The 13914-nt window shown below is 42.8% G+C and overlaps 1 protein-coding gene and 1 pseudogene across 2 annotated transcripts; both read left to right on the top strand.

Annotated features, from left to right (window-relative positions):
- The first annotated feature begins 3209 nt into the window (after positions 1-3209).
- LOC127786245 (GDSL esterase/lipase At5g45910-like) lies at positions 3210-6854 on the top strand. 2 transcript variants are annotated; one of them, XM_052313584.1, is made up of 5 exons: positions 3210-3548; positions 3653-3877; positions 3988-4133; positions 4222-4498; positions 6383-6854. In XM_052313584.1, the coding sequence occupies exons 1-5, from the start codon at positions 3272-3274 to the stop codon at positions 6595-6597; spliced, it is 1140 nt and encodes a 379-aa protein (XP_052169544.1). In that variant the 5' UTR covers positions 3210-3271; the 3' UTR covers positions 6598-6854. The 2 variants fall into 2 exon arrangements, with proteins under 2 accessions (XP_052169544.1, XP_052169551.1); XM_052313591.1 differs by having other exon boundaries at positions 3229-3444.
- Positions 6855-11686: 4832 nt separating this feature from the next.
- On the top strand, positions 11687-13506 carry LOC127786236 (GDSL esterase/lipase At5g45910-like; annotated as a pseudogene).
- Positions 13507-13914: the final 408 nt, after the last annotated feature.

Here is a 13914-nt window from a genome sequence, read left to right as displayed (position 1 = left end):
CTTATAGCCTGCTATTGTACCTGCTCTTATATGAGTTGATAGTTATAGTTGACCTCTAAGTTTCTATCACAAAGTCTATTTTGCCCTTTGGTATCTGTTAGAAATTTGGTCATAATTCGGCGTATTTTAATCCAAAATAAAAAGATAATAAACATGATATTTACAATGGGATTTGATCTAGTGATAGTGGTGAATGTAATCAACATGAGCATGCTTAACGTAGAATAAGCATCAACAATCACATAATAACGCAATGTTGATATTGCGATGAACATTAACAGTAAAACTTCTAATTGAAATAATGTAAGAAGGTTATACCCCAAGAATGGTCCTCTGCTGGAGTTTGAGGCAGTATTGCCTCTGTTGTTGTTGACGGAAGCCTCCTTCTCCTTGTCTCCAGTGTTGTTGTTGTCTCCATTGTTTGACATGTTGGTGAAGACGAAGTAGACGTTGACGAATAGTGAGTAGTCGCGCCTTGCGCTCCCAAAAACCTGATCGCCCGCCCATCTGTGCAAACGTCGCATCAGTTCGTGGTTTCGGAGGCCTACTCTCCCAACACATGTGCACACACTCGTCAGGATGGGATTACCGTAGCAGCAACAGCCTGCGTGTGCACACACTCATCGGGATGGGATTACCGTAGCAGCAACAGCCTTAGAAATGGATGAAAGCGTGTCTCCCTTCTTCTTTGGGAGATCAAATCCATTCTCATTTTATATGAGGAATGGAAGATGAAGAGTAAGAGTCATGGAATAGGAAGAGGAATAAAGTAACTAATTCTCATCAATTAGCCATGAACCATCCCCCAATACACAACCATCAACCAACCATCAATTAGGAGTAATTGATGTAGGTTACCAATGGAATAGGAAGAGGAATAGAGCAACTAATTGTCATCAACTAGCCATGAACCATCCTCCACTACACAACCATCAACCATACATCAATTAGGAATAATTGATATAAGTTACCAATTCCCTAATCAAATAGATTAATTCTCAAAACTCCTCATCCCATTAATATCCCATAAGAGAATAAATACACATGAATTCCTAGAATGAGCCTTAGAATTTATTTGATTTAATTGATTTAAATGGATCAATTACCCAATTAAATCTAACAGTATCAAGAAAATATGTATTTATGAAGTATATATTGATTAAGTGTATAAATTTATTGTATGCGAATATTATATTTATGAGTTTATTTTGTGAGGTATTATTTAACAAAAGTAATATTTTAGTTTCACCTCGCGAAGAGAAAACAAGAATAATTTTTATCTATGACAAAATTTATTTTAGATAAAACAATAAATAATAATTTTTACCATTAAAAACTCTCTCTATATAGCATATTTTGTTATAGTACTATGGAATATTTTATGAGATAAATCTTGTTATGCGAGATAAAACTTATTTTTGTTAAATAATATATCACAAAATAAACTCATAAATATAATAGTTGTACACATTAAATTTATACACTCCATCAAATACTTCATAAATTTATATTTTCTTAATATCAAGGGGTAAAATGGATTTTATGATATGAATTTAACGGTCAACTGACGGAAGGGGTATAAAAGGGATCCAACTAAAATTTAGGGGTATAGAAGGAAATGAGCAAATCTCAGGGGTATAGAAGGGATTGGACGAACTTTCAGGGGTACACAAGGAATTTTCTCTACCCTATACCACGTGCGTTGCTCCATGCGCATGCAACGCACATGACGCGCGCTTTCTCAACTTTCCCAACTTGCTCGTTTTCCATGCTCTTTTCAAACCGCTAAACAATGTGCTTTTTTTAAAAAAAATCTATACAAAAGTTATTTAAAAAATATTATTAATCATTTTTTAAAAAATAGTAAATACTTAATTCCTTAAAAGAAAATGCATCGTCAATTTTGCGTGCGTGGGAGGTGACCTCACCTCCCGAATACAGCCTAGGTATGAAAAGTGACACTAAAAGATTTGTCACTAGACTCACATGTTATAAACACATGAGGGCCCATATGTTATAGACTGTTAGCGGTAAATCATTAATTGCAACTTCTTAAAAGTGGTAAAAAGTTAAGGGAAAATTTTGCTACAAGACACTGCTATTGTGTGGTTTTAGCCCTAGGACACTGACCAAACTCACTTTTGAGGGAAAACCCTTATTTAACACCAAGTGAGGAATCCTAGAAGCATAATAGGTCTGAGAGATCAAATTTACCCAAGGAAGATCAGCACCGTTATAGAATTTTACCATATGCTTTAAGAGTAAAGCAGTGTTTTGAACTCTAAAGTTTATCACTCCCAGACCCCTTTCTCTTTAGGTGTGCACATTCTATCCCAAGAAGTTAAGGACTTTCTGGTAGAAGATGGGTTGTTTCCCCTCCACAGGCAGTTCTTTCGTGCAGTATCAATTGCCTTAATAAGCTGCCACTTACGACGAAAGATGATTTGGCAAGTGAATAAATAAGAAAAGAGAAGGAAACCAGGTCTTGCATGAGATATGGTTTCTACACAACATCCAAGACATCATATAAAATAAGTATCATTAAATTTAAGTAGGGAAAAATGGTATTTGCATTAAAAGTGTAGTGTCTAGTAGTACTAGTTTCTTAATAATGTGGAGTTTATAGAAAATATATATAGTGTCTTGGGTTGGGACTGGCCTTACCAACTAAATAACAACTTCAATTTACTTGGCTAGAGTTGATTGAAGTCATTTTTAACCAAATCAATATGGCGCCTTACAATTCATTGTTACTACCAAACCTCAAGAAAATTGCGCTATTAAATGCGTGGTCCCATGATTTCAAGGCATCAGCATATATCCGGATGTGGATTTTCATCCCTCGAGTGGATATTCCCTCATTGTTTGCATGTCATCTAAATAGTTATTAAAAATTTTTAAAAAAAATGACAACATAGATTAATACGAAATATATCACTCCACAAACATGCAAGACCAAATTCAACTTCTACAAGTTGCAACAAAAATAACAAATTAAACTGAAAATAGTTATCGCACAGTCGCAACTATATTTGTTATTTTTATTACAACTTATAGAAGTTAAATTTATACTTGCATGTTTGTGGAGTGATATATTTCATATTAATCTATGTTGTTAATTTTTTTCATATTTTTTCTAATTATTTAGATGGTATGGACGAAACGAGAGCGTATCCTCTCGAGGGATGAAATGACTTTCCCCATCTATCCCAGATTGGCATAGTGTCTTCTAATAATCAACCGACAGGCCGCATCGAGCAGAACACGAAAGATGATCATGTTGTGGCTGCCCGCCGCCGTCTCGCTCCTCCTCTCGTCGTCGCTGCATGTCGCCGGTGACGCCGGCGGCGGCGCCGCCTCCCTCTCCGTCCGGCGCTACGACGCCATCTTCAGCTTCGGCGACTCCTTGGCCGACACCGGCAACAACCCCGTCGTCTTCGACTGGTACTCCATCTTCGACCCCGTCACCCGCCCTCCCTACGGCTCCACCTTCTTCGGCCGCCCCACCGGCCGCAACTGCGACGGCCGCCTCGTCCTCGACTTCGTCGGTCCGGTCATCTTCTCCCGCGCCGTCGATTCATCGATGCGCGGCCAAGCGTGAATTAATTTGCTGTGATCATGGTGGATTTTGATTTTCTCTGTTTGCTTGCAGCCGAACGCCTGGGCCTGCCGTTGGTGCCGCCGTTCTTGGCTTACAACGGGAGCTTCCGGCACGGCGCCAACTTCGCCGTCGGCGCCGCCACCGCACTCGACTCCAGCTTCTTCCACGGCGCCGGCGATCCCCCGGGCGCCAGCCCGTTCCCTCTCAACACCAGCCTAAGCGTGCAGCTGAGCTGGTTCGATTCACTCAAGCCCTCACTCTGCAGCACAACTCAAGGTGGTTAATTAATCAATCACGATCAGTTGTTGATCCATCTCCAAGATAATTAAGCTGAAATTTACCAATCAAGAACCACTTTGTGCTCACGTAATTGATTAGTGACGCAGAATGCAAGGATTTCTTCGGCAGATCGCTCTTCTTCGTCGGCGAATTCGGCATCAACGACTACCACTCCTCCTTCGGGAGGAGGAGCATGCAAGAAATCAGATCGTTCGTCCCGGACATCATCCGTACCATCTCCATGGCCATCGAGGCAAGAACAACACACCCTTTGACCGATCCTACCGAGCAATCAAACAGTTCATCAATTATGCGTGGATTAATGAATTGTGTGGAAGCAGAAGCTGATTGGCGACGGGGCGACCACGGTGGTGGTTCCGGGCATGATACCGTCGGGGTGCTCGCCGCCGGTGCTCGTCACCTTCGCCGACGCCGGCGCGGCGGAGTACGACGCGAGCACCGGCTGCCTGAGGGAGCCCAACGAGGTAGCGACGCTGCACAACTCGCTGCTGCTGGACGCCGTCGAGGAGCTCCGGGAGAAGCACCCGGATGTCGCCATCGTGCACACCGATTTGTTCAGACACGTCTCGGAGATGGTCCAGAATCCTGACAAGTTTGGTAAGTACAATTATTTACTACCCCAATCATTAGAATGCGATGCACGCCAATCGTTTAATAAATCTGTTTGGACGTGTACATCGGCTTGATGGATATTTTATATAAAGATCGGACTTAATCCAATATATAAAACATTAATAAATCCACATCATAAATGATACTCCCTCTGATTTCGATCGAACCAAAGTCATACATAAGATGGAGGAAGTAGTATGATATGTTTGTATACTTACAAGTTTATTATTATGTAAAATGGAAGTGGTCAAACTAAAAGTACTAACATATTCAATATTAACAAAAGTGTTCCCTTCACTTTTAAATACATGATGTTGTTGGCATACGTAAATGTAATTTATTTTGTGGTGGGTAGCTTGTTTTATTGTTAAAAGTACTTTAAGTATCACTTATTTTTTATATTTGCACTCAATGTATTTTTAAATAAGATAAATAGTCAAATATATTCTAAAAATCAACAACGATATTCTATCTTACTATAAAGTTATCCTCCACTAACTCCTTAAGCTTAACATGTAAGGATGTCACATCATCATCCACTAACAAGATGCATGCCACATCATCATCCACTAACAATCATCACATTTAAACATCATACAAACATGCTATATCTTTATAGTTTTTATAATTTAAGAGCTTTTCAAATACAAACATGTTAAATTATCATCCAACATAATTCACATAATATTTCAATGTATATCTTTATTATGTTTTATGATATCATTTATACTTATATAGTTCATCATCACTTAGTTAGTGCTTAAATGATTAATCTATGGGCCAAATTATCTTTCTTCTTTTTTCCCTCAAATTAAGTCATATCATATCAATTGTTTTTAGGCTTTAAATGATTAATCTACGGGCCAAACTTTCTCCCTACTTTTCTTCTTCCATAAAGTCACACCTCCTTACTTTTTACGTTTGAATCACCATTCTACATACTATTTAAATTTAAATTATCATAAACCACATTAATTTACTTAATCTGATGTTATCTAGATATCTTACACGTTATTTTTTTATTGTTATCATACTAAATTCCTGCAACAATGCGCGGGGTTTCACCTAGTATATTTTTAAATGAAGGTAGTATTATTATAAAAGAATGGGATGCTCGCTAACCATTAACCACTCATCAGTACCATGCGATGAGCGCCCATCATTTAATAAATTTGCATAATAAATACTCGTGACGTTTCAACTGAGAATATATTTAACAATTTTAACTAATAGTGGTTGTAATTGATACTCCTTTTCTTTTATTTTCTTAGTTATATATCTGTGTATTGTAACATGATCATGATTCATAGTGTTTTCAAGGGTACTTTTACCGGTTTTTGAGGGGAGTTTTCTTTTTTTTTAGAAAAAGAGAGGGAGTGGTTATTTTAGAGGAGGAAGGAGAATGACTGCGCTTTTGAAATAATTAAGAAAGATATTGGTTAATTGAAAAATTGAACATCACATAAAACAAAATGGAGGGAATATAATTTTCTGCACTTACAATAATATGATATCTTTGTCTACTCGTAAGTTTATTTACAAAATATAAGCGGTCAACAAAAAAAATGGTCTTTTAATAAACCGTATCTTATAGGACGTCAAAAGAATTTAAGTCGAATATTATTTTATCCATAAAAAATATGATACACATATACATGACATTAGGAATGGAAATGGGATCTGCTGTCATATACTACATGTGCAATTGAACCCCAATATATATATAGCCACAGCAAAGTAGAATTCACATATTAGTGACCTGTGCAATTAAGTCTGACGATCTACTTCCATGGCATTGATGGGTCATGGCCTCATGGGTGCAACCATAGAATTGAAGTAATCGGAGTTTGTATGGTGGTTAATTTGTAGGGTTTCAAAAGGATGTTCTCAGCGTTTGCTGTGGAGGTCCCGGAAAATACCACTACAACACCAGGATAATCTGCGGCGATGAAGGTGCGACCACCTGTGTGGATCCATCCAAGAGCTTGTACTGGGACGGCGTCCACTTAACCGAGGCAGCTTACCACTACATCGCCGATGATTGGCTTCATGCCATAACCTTATCTGCAAGAGCTACCTCCTAAAATTGATATGGCACGAACGTCGGATACACACACATGTACTGCTAGTTTTTTTTTTTAAAGAACTACATGTAATGTTAGTTGTTGGTCTGTTTTCCTTCGTGAAGGAACATCAGCCTTGCAGATGATCCGAGTAAAATTGTGGAGAAAAAACTTCTCTATTCAATGAAATTAGCGGTCTCATCGATTCGTTCAAAAAAAATTATGAAGAAAACTGCTGAACGGATGGATATTTGAATAAAATTCGTTCTTGTTGTGTACCGAACTGTGGTTTTCTTTCTCCAGTTCAAGGTTAATTTGGCACGATCTCGTACGTGCATCTGTACTTCTGCACAGTTTAGAAATTAAGCACGTTCACGATAAACGAGAGGGTTGTATTAGCTAAACGAACCAGTCTAGCCTTTAATTTACAACTGCCTTTCGACATCAACAGTTCTTGATTTTCTTGTCAGGAATCACGAGAAAGATCCTTGAAAACTACTAGTGGTACTACTTAATTGATTATTGTATCCTCATATGATGTCATACTGAATTATTTTCTTGTAGGGAACGCTATCATTACGAGGGGCCCCGCGTTGCTCCCACATGGGTGGCTCGGGAGGCGATGAAACCCTAGCCGCCGCACCCAGGAGTTCTGGATCTGGAGAGCGGCTGGTCAGGGCGGCGAGCTCGCTTGGCGATGCTGGGTCTCTGGCCATCATGGTGACGTCAATGAATGTGGCCGGCTCTTTCCAGTGAAAGATTTGCTTCGGAGTGGATGGCGATGACGAGTCGTCTCCCTTTTGTCCGGTTGGGCAACTCCTCTCTTCATGGAATTACTCCCCTCCTCTGCGGGGAGTTCCAAGGTAAGGTGGAGGTGTGGGCCGGACACCAGGGATGACGGTGGCACAATAACATTGTTCCTGCCTGAACTATGTGGTGTTGTGGTGTTAGCCAATGCGGTGCTCCAGCGACACCATTTTTGTACGGGTTGGTTTTCGGCTCGGATTGGATGGGGAATTGCTGGCGAAAGCCTTGATGGGATGTTGCCTGTTGGACGACGGCGCGCGATATCTTTGGCGCTGCTTCCTTCCTTGGAGGTGTTGTAATGAAGTTTCCTCCCCTCCCACACCAAACTCCATGTGTAAACCTCTGGAGAATCTTACTCATGCGACAGTGGTGGTTGTTGGACTCCTACATTGGCTCGAGGCCTTCTGTTTCCTCATTGAAGTTCTACATGTTTGGGTTGTTCGATGAGGCCTTCGCATTCGTGGTTCTAGTTCTTGCTTGCGGCAGGTGGCTTGCTCACTTCATTGGTCTCTACTAGGTGGAGTCGAAGCTGCTCGTTGTTGGGGTGCGACGATGCTGGGCAACGATGGCACGTTGCAAGTTCTCTCTATGTGTTGGTGCCTGTCATGTGTTTGAAGTGGTTTTCTCGATGTCTTTGGCTGATATCCACCATGAGATAGTGAAGCTGCTTTATCCCTTGCAACGGGCTTGGAAATGACGACGCTTCTTATGAAGTCGGAGCTGTTGTGTCGTTGGAGGCAGCAAGCTAGGCAACGACGATATTTTCCTCACAAAGTCAAAGGTGTCGTGTTGCTATGTGGTAAGCAGCAATGATGTCATGTGTTTGGGCTCCATCGGTGCTAGGTGTAGGTAGGCTGGTGTTTGTTGGTAGTTTAGGTTAGTTCATGAAGTGTTGTGGTAGATGTGGTTTTTACCGGTTCTCTAATTAACTGTGTATTGTAAGGTTTGGTCCTATTTTCCTTTAAAATGGGATAGCCTTTTTTTGTATATATAAAATGTCGGGAAAAAATTATAGTTTTTGCAAGGCAAAATTTGCTACAGGACATCAAAAGATTGCGGCCTTTGCTATGGGACACCCAAAGATCATGAATCTTTTTGTGGACACTATAAAAAAGTGGCAATTAGCTGTTGGACACTCCTTCCATTATTTTATTATTTTCAGTCGAAATGGAGAGAGAAAGAGTTGTTTAAATACCAAAATGCCCCTGCTCTCTTTCTTTTCTTTTCCCCTTCTTCTTCCTCGCGCTTGCTACTGAGCCGAGCAGAGGCGCGACGTGCGCGGCCAATGCGGCCAGCCCGAGCCGGGACGGCTCGGCCACGGCGGCGCATCGCCGGGGTTTACCGCCGATAGCGACGACGCACGGTGGCATCCCGGCGTACGGTGCCCAGGAAGAACTCGCCTTTGCTGCCCAGCAGCCGGCATCCAGCGGCACGTTCACGCTGTAGTGCTTGCCAACGCCCTCACGGATTTCGTTGATGGTGCCGGTGCCCGGGAGCGGAGGCGCGAGTAGCTGAGTATGCAGTGGAGCATGGCGGCACGTACCACTGCCCGTCGACAACCGCGCATGCCACCTCGCCCCCCCCCCCCTCGCGGCCTGGCCGATGCTGCGCCGCACCACTCACCAGAGCGCCTTGCGGAATGGCGCCTCGCAGGCGGCGTTGAGCGCCAGCAGTCAGTGACGGCATCGGGGGGGGGGGGCGCTCGTGCATGGGCACGAAGGTGAGCTTCGGGTGGCGTGTGGCATTGGGGGAGTTGAAGGTGGTGTGGACGACGTTGACGGTGAGGCCGCGGTCACGGAGGAGCTCGGCGAGCTAGAGCATCGGGGCGATGTGGCTGCGGAACGGGAACAGGAACATCACGATGCGGCGGCGGTGAGATCCGGAGGCGCTGTTGACGAGCGTGCGCGCCGCGGCAAGCGACCCACCGGCGTAGCCACGGCAGTACTTCCAGAGGCGGTCGAAGGCGGGGCAATCATTGTCGTCGCCGAGTAAACCGATGCCGTGGTCATCCTCCGCCTTCTGCCGAAGCACGACGTCATTGGTGTAGCTCTTCGGGGTGAGGTTGCGGATGAGGTCGACGTACTCCGGCAAGTGGAAGCGGCGGATCTCCGCCTCTGTGGTGGGTCTCGTACGGAGGCGGCGCATGTCGCCGAGCATGCCGTAGACGCTGACGAGGCTGTGCGCAATGGCGACGCGGGCGGGCACCATGACATGAGAGGAAGAAGAAGAAGAAAAGGTAAAGAGAGATTGACAAGTGAGTCAATGGGCAAACTTGTCTTTAACTAAAATTTCTCTCTCCGTTTCCACCAGAAATAATAAAATAATACGGCCGGTGTCCGCCAGCTAATTACCACATTTTTTAAGTTGTCCACGAGCAAATACACGATCTTCGGGTGTCTCACAGTAAAGGCGGCAATTTTTTGGTGTCCGGTAGCAAATTTTTCCTTTTTGGAACTGGTCTTTTCGACAAAACTGTTGAGCTGTACTAGCTAGCTGAACAATGAAAATAGCACGATTTTGTCTCATCGTCTTCTTCGTGACTCTGTTCCTTCCTCTACACTCCATAGTCCACACGTTCCTATATAGTATATAATTAACCGGGAAGTACGGTGATACTGTCGTCTAGTTTCATATTTTGTATGGGGTGTCAAATATTCAGTAACTACTTTCGGAGAGGGTAAATGGTACTTTTGCAATAGTTAATAAGGTGTATGTCGAAATTAACCATTTGTACTATCATAATTATGTTTACATGATCTGTACAATAGGGGACAGCGGGCTGGAGGGAGCCAAAGATTCTTCAAGCCTATCAGATTTTCACTAAAGCTTCAGTATGATTCAAATGGAATTAAAGAACCAACTTAGGGCTTAAGCCCTTATTGCCGAAGACTTGGCTCCGCCCTAGCGACTATCATAACCATATTATCAAAGAATCAATTTTTTTTAGTTACTGCCACTCAATCAATACCTTATATGTCGTAGCTCTTTAAGATAAGAGACCTAGAAAATAGCTGAGTAGTCATTCATTAACACAAGTTTCTATATGTTATACTAAATCAATAATGAAGAATAATCTTATTGAAGCGTATAAATATTTACGGAAAAGGTTAACTAACAGTCACCAAGTCGGTTCCCGGACAGGTCAGAGCAACCACTTGGGGGTCCGTCGCTGTGTCTTCAATTTATATCGCTGGAAAACCCTACAGAGAAGTTGTCGGTAACCAAAATCTCGTTCCTACTTGAGCTCACTGTAGTCTCTGGCTCTACCACTGACAACTAATTAGACTACACTCCCTTTTGGTCTTGAAAATATATTGTTTTGATGTGAATTTTAAAATGCAATTTTGACCGCCATTTTGTTTAATATATTTACAAAGTGGATAAGAATACATACAATGATTCTCATGCACTATATAGTGATGTTCAAAGAGTTTGGATCATTTTGGATATTGCTACTAAAATGTGCCATACCAATTGACCAACAACTATATTACTCCCTCCATCTTACAAACCCTTATTTTTAGATTTAAGCATTTGTCTAAAGAAAACCTTATTTTTAGTTGAGGAGCCCATTAATCCTGCATTATCCTCATTTTCTTTTTCCTTGGTTAGAGATCACCGCCCCTATCTCTAATCATCAGGTGCAAATATTATTGTTCAGAGCTTGGGGGATGTCGAAAGTCTAGCTAAAGCATCAAAGCCAAGGAAAGACATGCATATTCTTAATGAAGGAATATTCATCTTTTCACATCCATATTAATCTGTCTTATAAGGTTTTCTAAAAGACTGAGGGAGTACTTGGCTAGAGATTTGATTTAAGCCAATTTTTACCAGATCAATATGGCACGTACCAATTTGTTAGCGAGGACATATACGGTAAAAACGTGTTAAGTGTTGGAAACTCGTGAAAATCATATCTAAAAGTTATGTAAATTTATGAAAAAAAATACTAGAGATAGATGTAGATATGAAATACGTTATCACTAAATCTCAAATCCAAACTCAACTTTATTTAAAAGAAAAAAAGGGACAAATTCTAGGTGAATAGTGTCATGTTACTATTTACATGAATTTGTCTTTTTTATTACTCCTAAACAAAGTTGAGTTTGAACTTGATATTCTGTGAGAATGTATTTCATATCTACATCTATTTCTAGATTTTTTTTCATAAATATACAAAACTTTTAGGTATGTTTTTCACGATTTTTCAACTCTTAGCTCGTTTTCACTGGATATGTCTCCTTTTGTTAGCAGTGCCAAACCTTAGTTAAATTTTGGCGCTATTAAATTCATAGTGTATATATATATGCATGGCCCATCTTGAAGTTCATGTTGCACGTATTTTTTTTTTAAAAAAAAGAAATTAAAAGAGGGAAGTCATAATGTCCCTATTTTGTTATAGTGTTCCTCCAATAATCTGTCCACACGTACCGAGTTACCGACAGGCCGCATCGAGCAGAACACGAACGATGACCATGTTATGGCTCTCCGCCGTCGTCTCTCTTCTCCTCTCGTCGTCGCTGCATGCCGCCGGCGCCGGCGCCGGCGCCTCCTCCCTCTCCGTTCGGCGCTACGACGCCATCTTCAGCTTCGGCGACTCCTTCGCCGACACGGGCAACAACCCCGTCGTCTTCGGCTGGTACTCCGTCTTCGACCCCGTCACCCGCCCTCCGTACGGCTCCACCTTCTTCGGCCACCCCACCGGCCGCAACTGCGACGGCCGCCTCGTCGTCGACTTCGTCGGTCCGATCATCTTCCCCCGCCGTCGATTCATCGATGCGGCAATCGTCAATTTTGTTGTGATCATGGTGGATTTTGATTTTCTCTGTTTGCTTGCTTGCTTGCAGCCGAACGCCTGGGGGTGCCGCTCTTGCCGCATTCCTGGCTTACAACGGGAGCTTCCGCCGCGGCGCAAACTTCGCCGTTGGCGCCGCCACCGCCCTCGACTCCAGCATCTTCCACGCCGGCGATCCTCCTCCGGGCGCCAGCCCGTTCCCGGTCAACACCAGCCTCGGCGTTCAGCTGGGCTGGTTCGAGTCGCTCAAGCCTTCGCTCTGCAGCACAACACAAGGCAAAAAGAGTAGCAGCTATGTATCACAGATTCGCGTAGAATTGGCGAAACTAAAAAGGCAGTTCATACCTTTGCTCTGCAGAATGCAAGGATTTCTTCGGGAGATCCCTCTTCTTCGTCGGCGAATTCGGATTCAACGATTACGAGTTCTTCTTCAGGAAGAAGAGCATGGAAGAGATCAGATCGTTCGTCCCATATATCATCGAAACCATCTCCATAGCCATCGAGGTAATAATTATCTAGTACATGATAATCAATCATGTGACATTAATCTGGAACTGAAATGAATACTACAAGTAATATTAGTACCGATCACCCGATGAACTCGGCTAATGATGGCAGAGGCTGATCAAGCACGGGGCGAAGAGTTTGGTCGTTCCAGGCATGACACCGTCAGGTTGCACGCCGCTAATTCTCGCCATATTTGCTGATCAAGCTGGCCCAGATGACTACGACCCGGCCACCGGCTGCCTGAAGGCGCAGAACGAGCTAGCAATTCTTCACAACTCGCTGCTGCAACAATCCCTCCTGAATCTCCAGGCCAGGCACCCGGATGCCAGCATCGTCTACGCCGATTTCTTCAGCCCCATCATGGAGATGGTGCGGTCGCCTGGCAAGTTTGGTCAGTAGCACAGTGCATCAGATTCTTCAGATTTCTGTACATGTTATGTAGGATCTTTGCATGCAGCAAAGGGAAGCAGTGAGGTTGAATGGTTGCAATTGCTGCAGGGTTTGAAGATGATATTCTTACCATTTGTTGTGGAGGGCCTGGGACTGCTCTCTGTGGCGATCAGGGCGCAATCACTTGTGAGGATCCTTCTGCTCGTCTCTTCTGGGACGTGGTTCACATGACGGAGGTGGCTTACCGCTACATCGCGGAGGATTGGCTGCGCATCATAGAGTCACCTGGGAACAAAATAATTTGAGTGTTTTCAGAGTCCATATGAAGATATATACAAAGAACACCAAATTTTTCGGTGTTAGTTTGAGGTACCTCTCAATACTTCATAAAAATCTGTGATGTCTCCTCTCCTGATGTCCTCTTAACAACTGTAGAAAAGCTCAAACAATTTAGGATCTGATCCAAACTACACGAGACCATGGCTACCCAGGAGGCCAGGATCAACATCCTTTGTTCAACCTTAAGCCGTCAGTCATGCTGCAAGTTCCTCAAATATTTACAAGAACATAGAGCATACAATTATCAACAATTCACAATGTTACATAGAGGAAAAGCAATAACTCTTAATATTATGCCTTGCATACATGATAAATTACGTGACACTGCATGCCCACAGACTACACTTCCATAAACGAACGAGCTTGTCGCTCAACAAAAAACCATGAACTGAAACCCCTTACCCCTCAAGTCTTAATACAAAGATACGCACACCTTATGCCTTTATGCGTATTCTAAAAAAAAAAATGAAGTGAAGACTCCGCTTAAAACTGTAGCAAAC

The sequence above is a fragment of the Oryza glaberrima genome, chromosome 1 (genome assembly GCF_000147395.1).
Source record: "Oryza glaberrima chromosome 1, OglaRS2, whole genome shotgun sequence".
Classification (NCBI taxonomy): Eukaryota; Viridiplantae; Streptophyta; class Magnoliopsida; order Poales; family Poaceae; genus Oryza; species Oryza glaberrima.
Note: the sequence above shows the minus strand (reverse complement) of the source record. Positions and strands in the feature narration are given on the sequence as shown.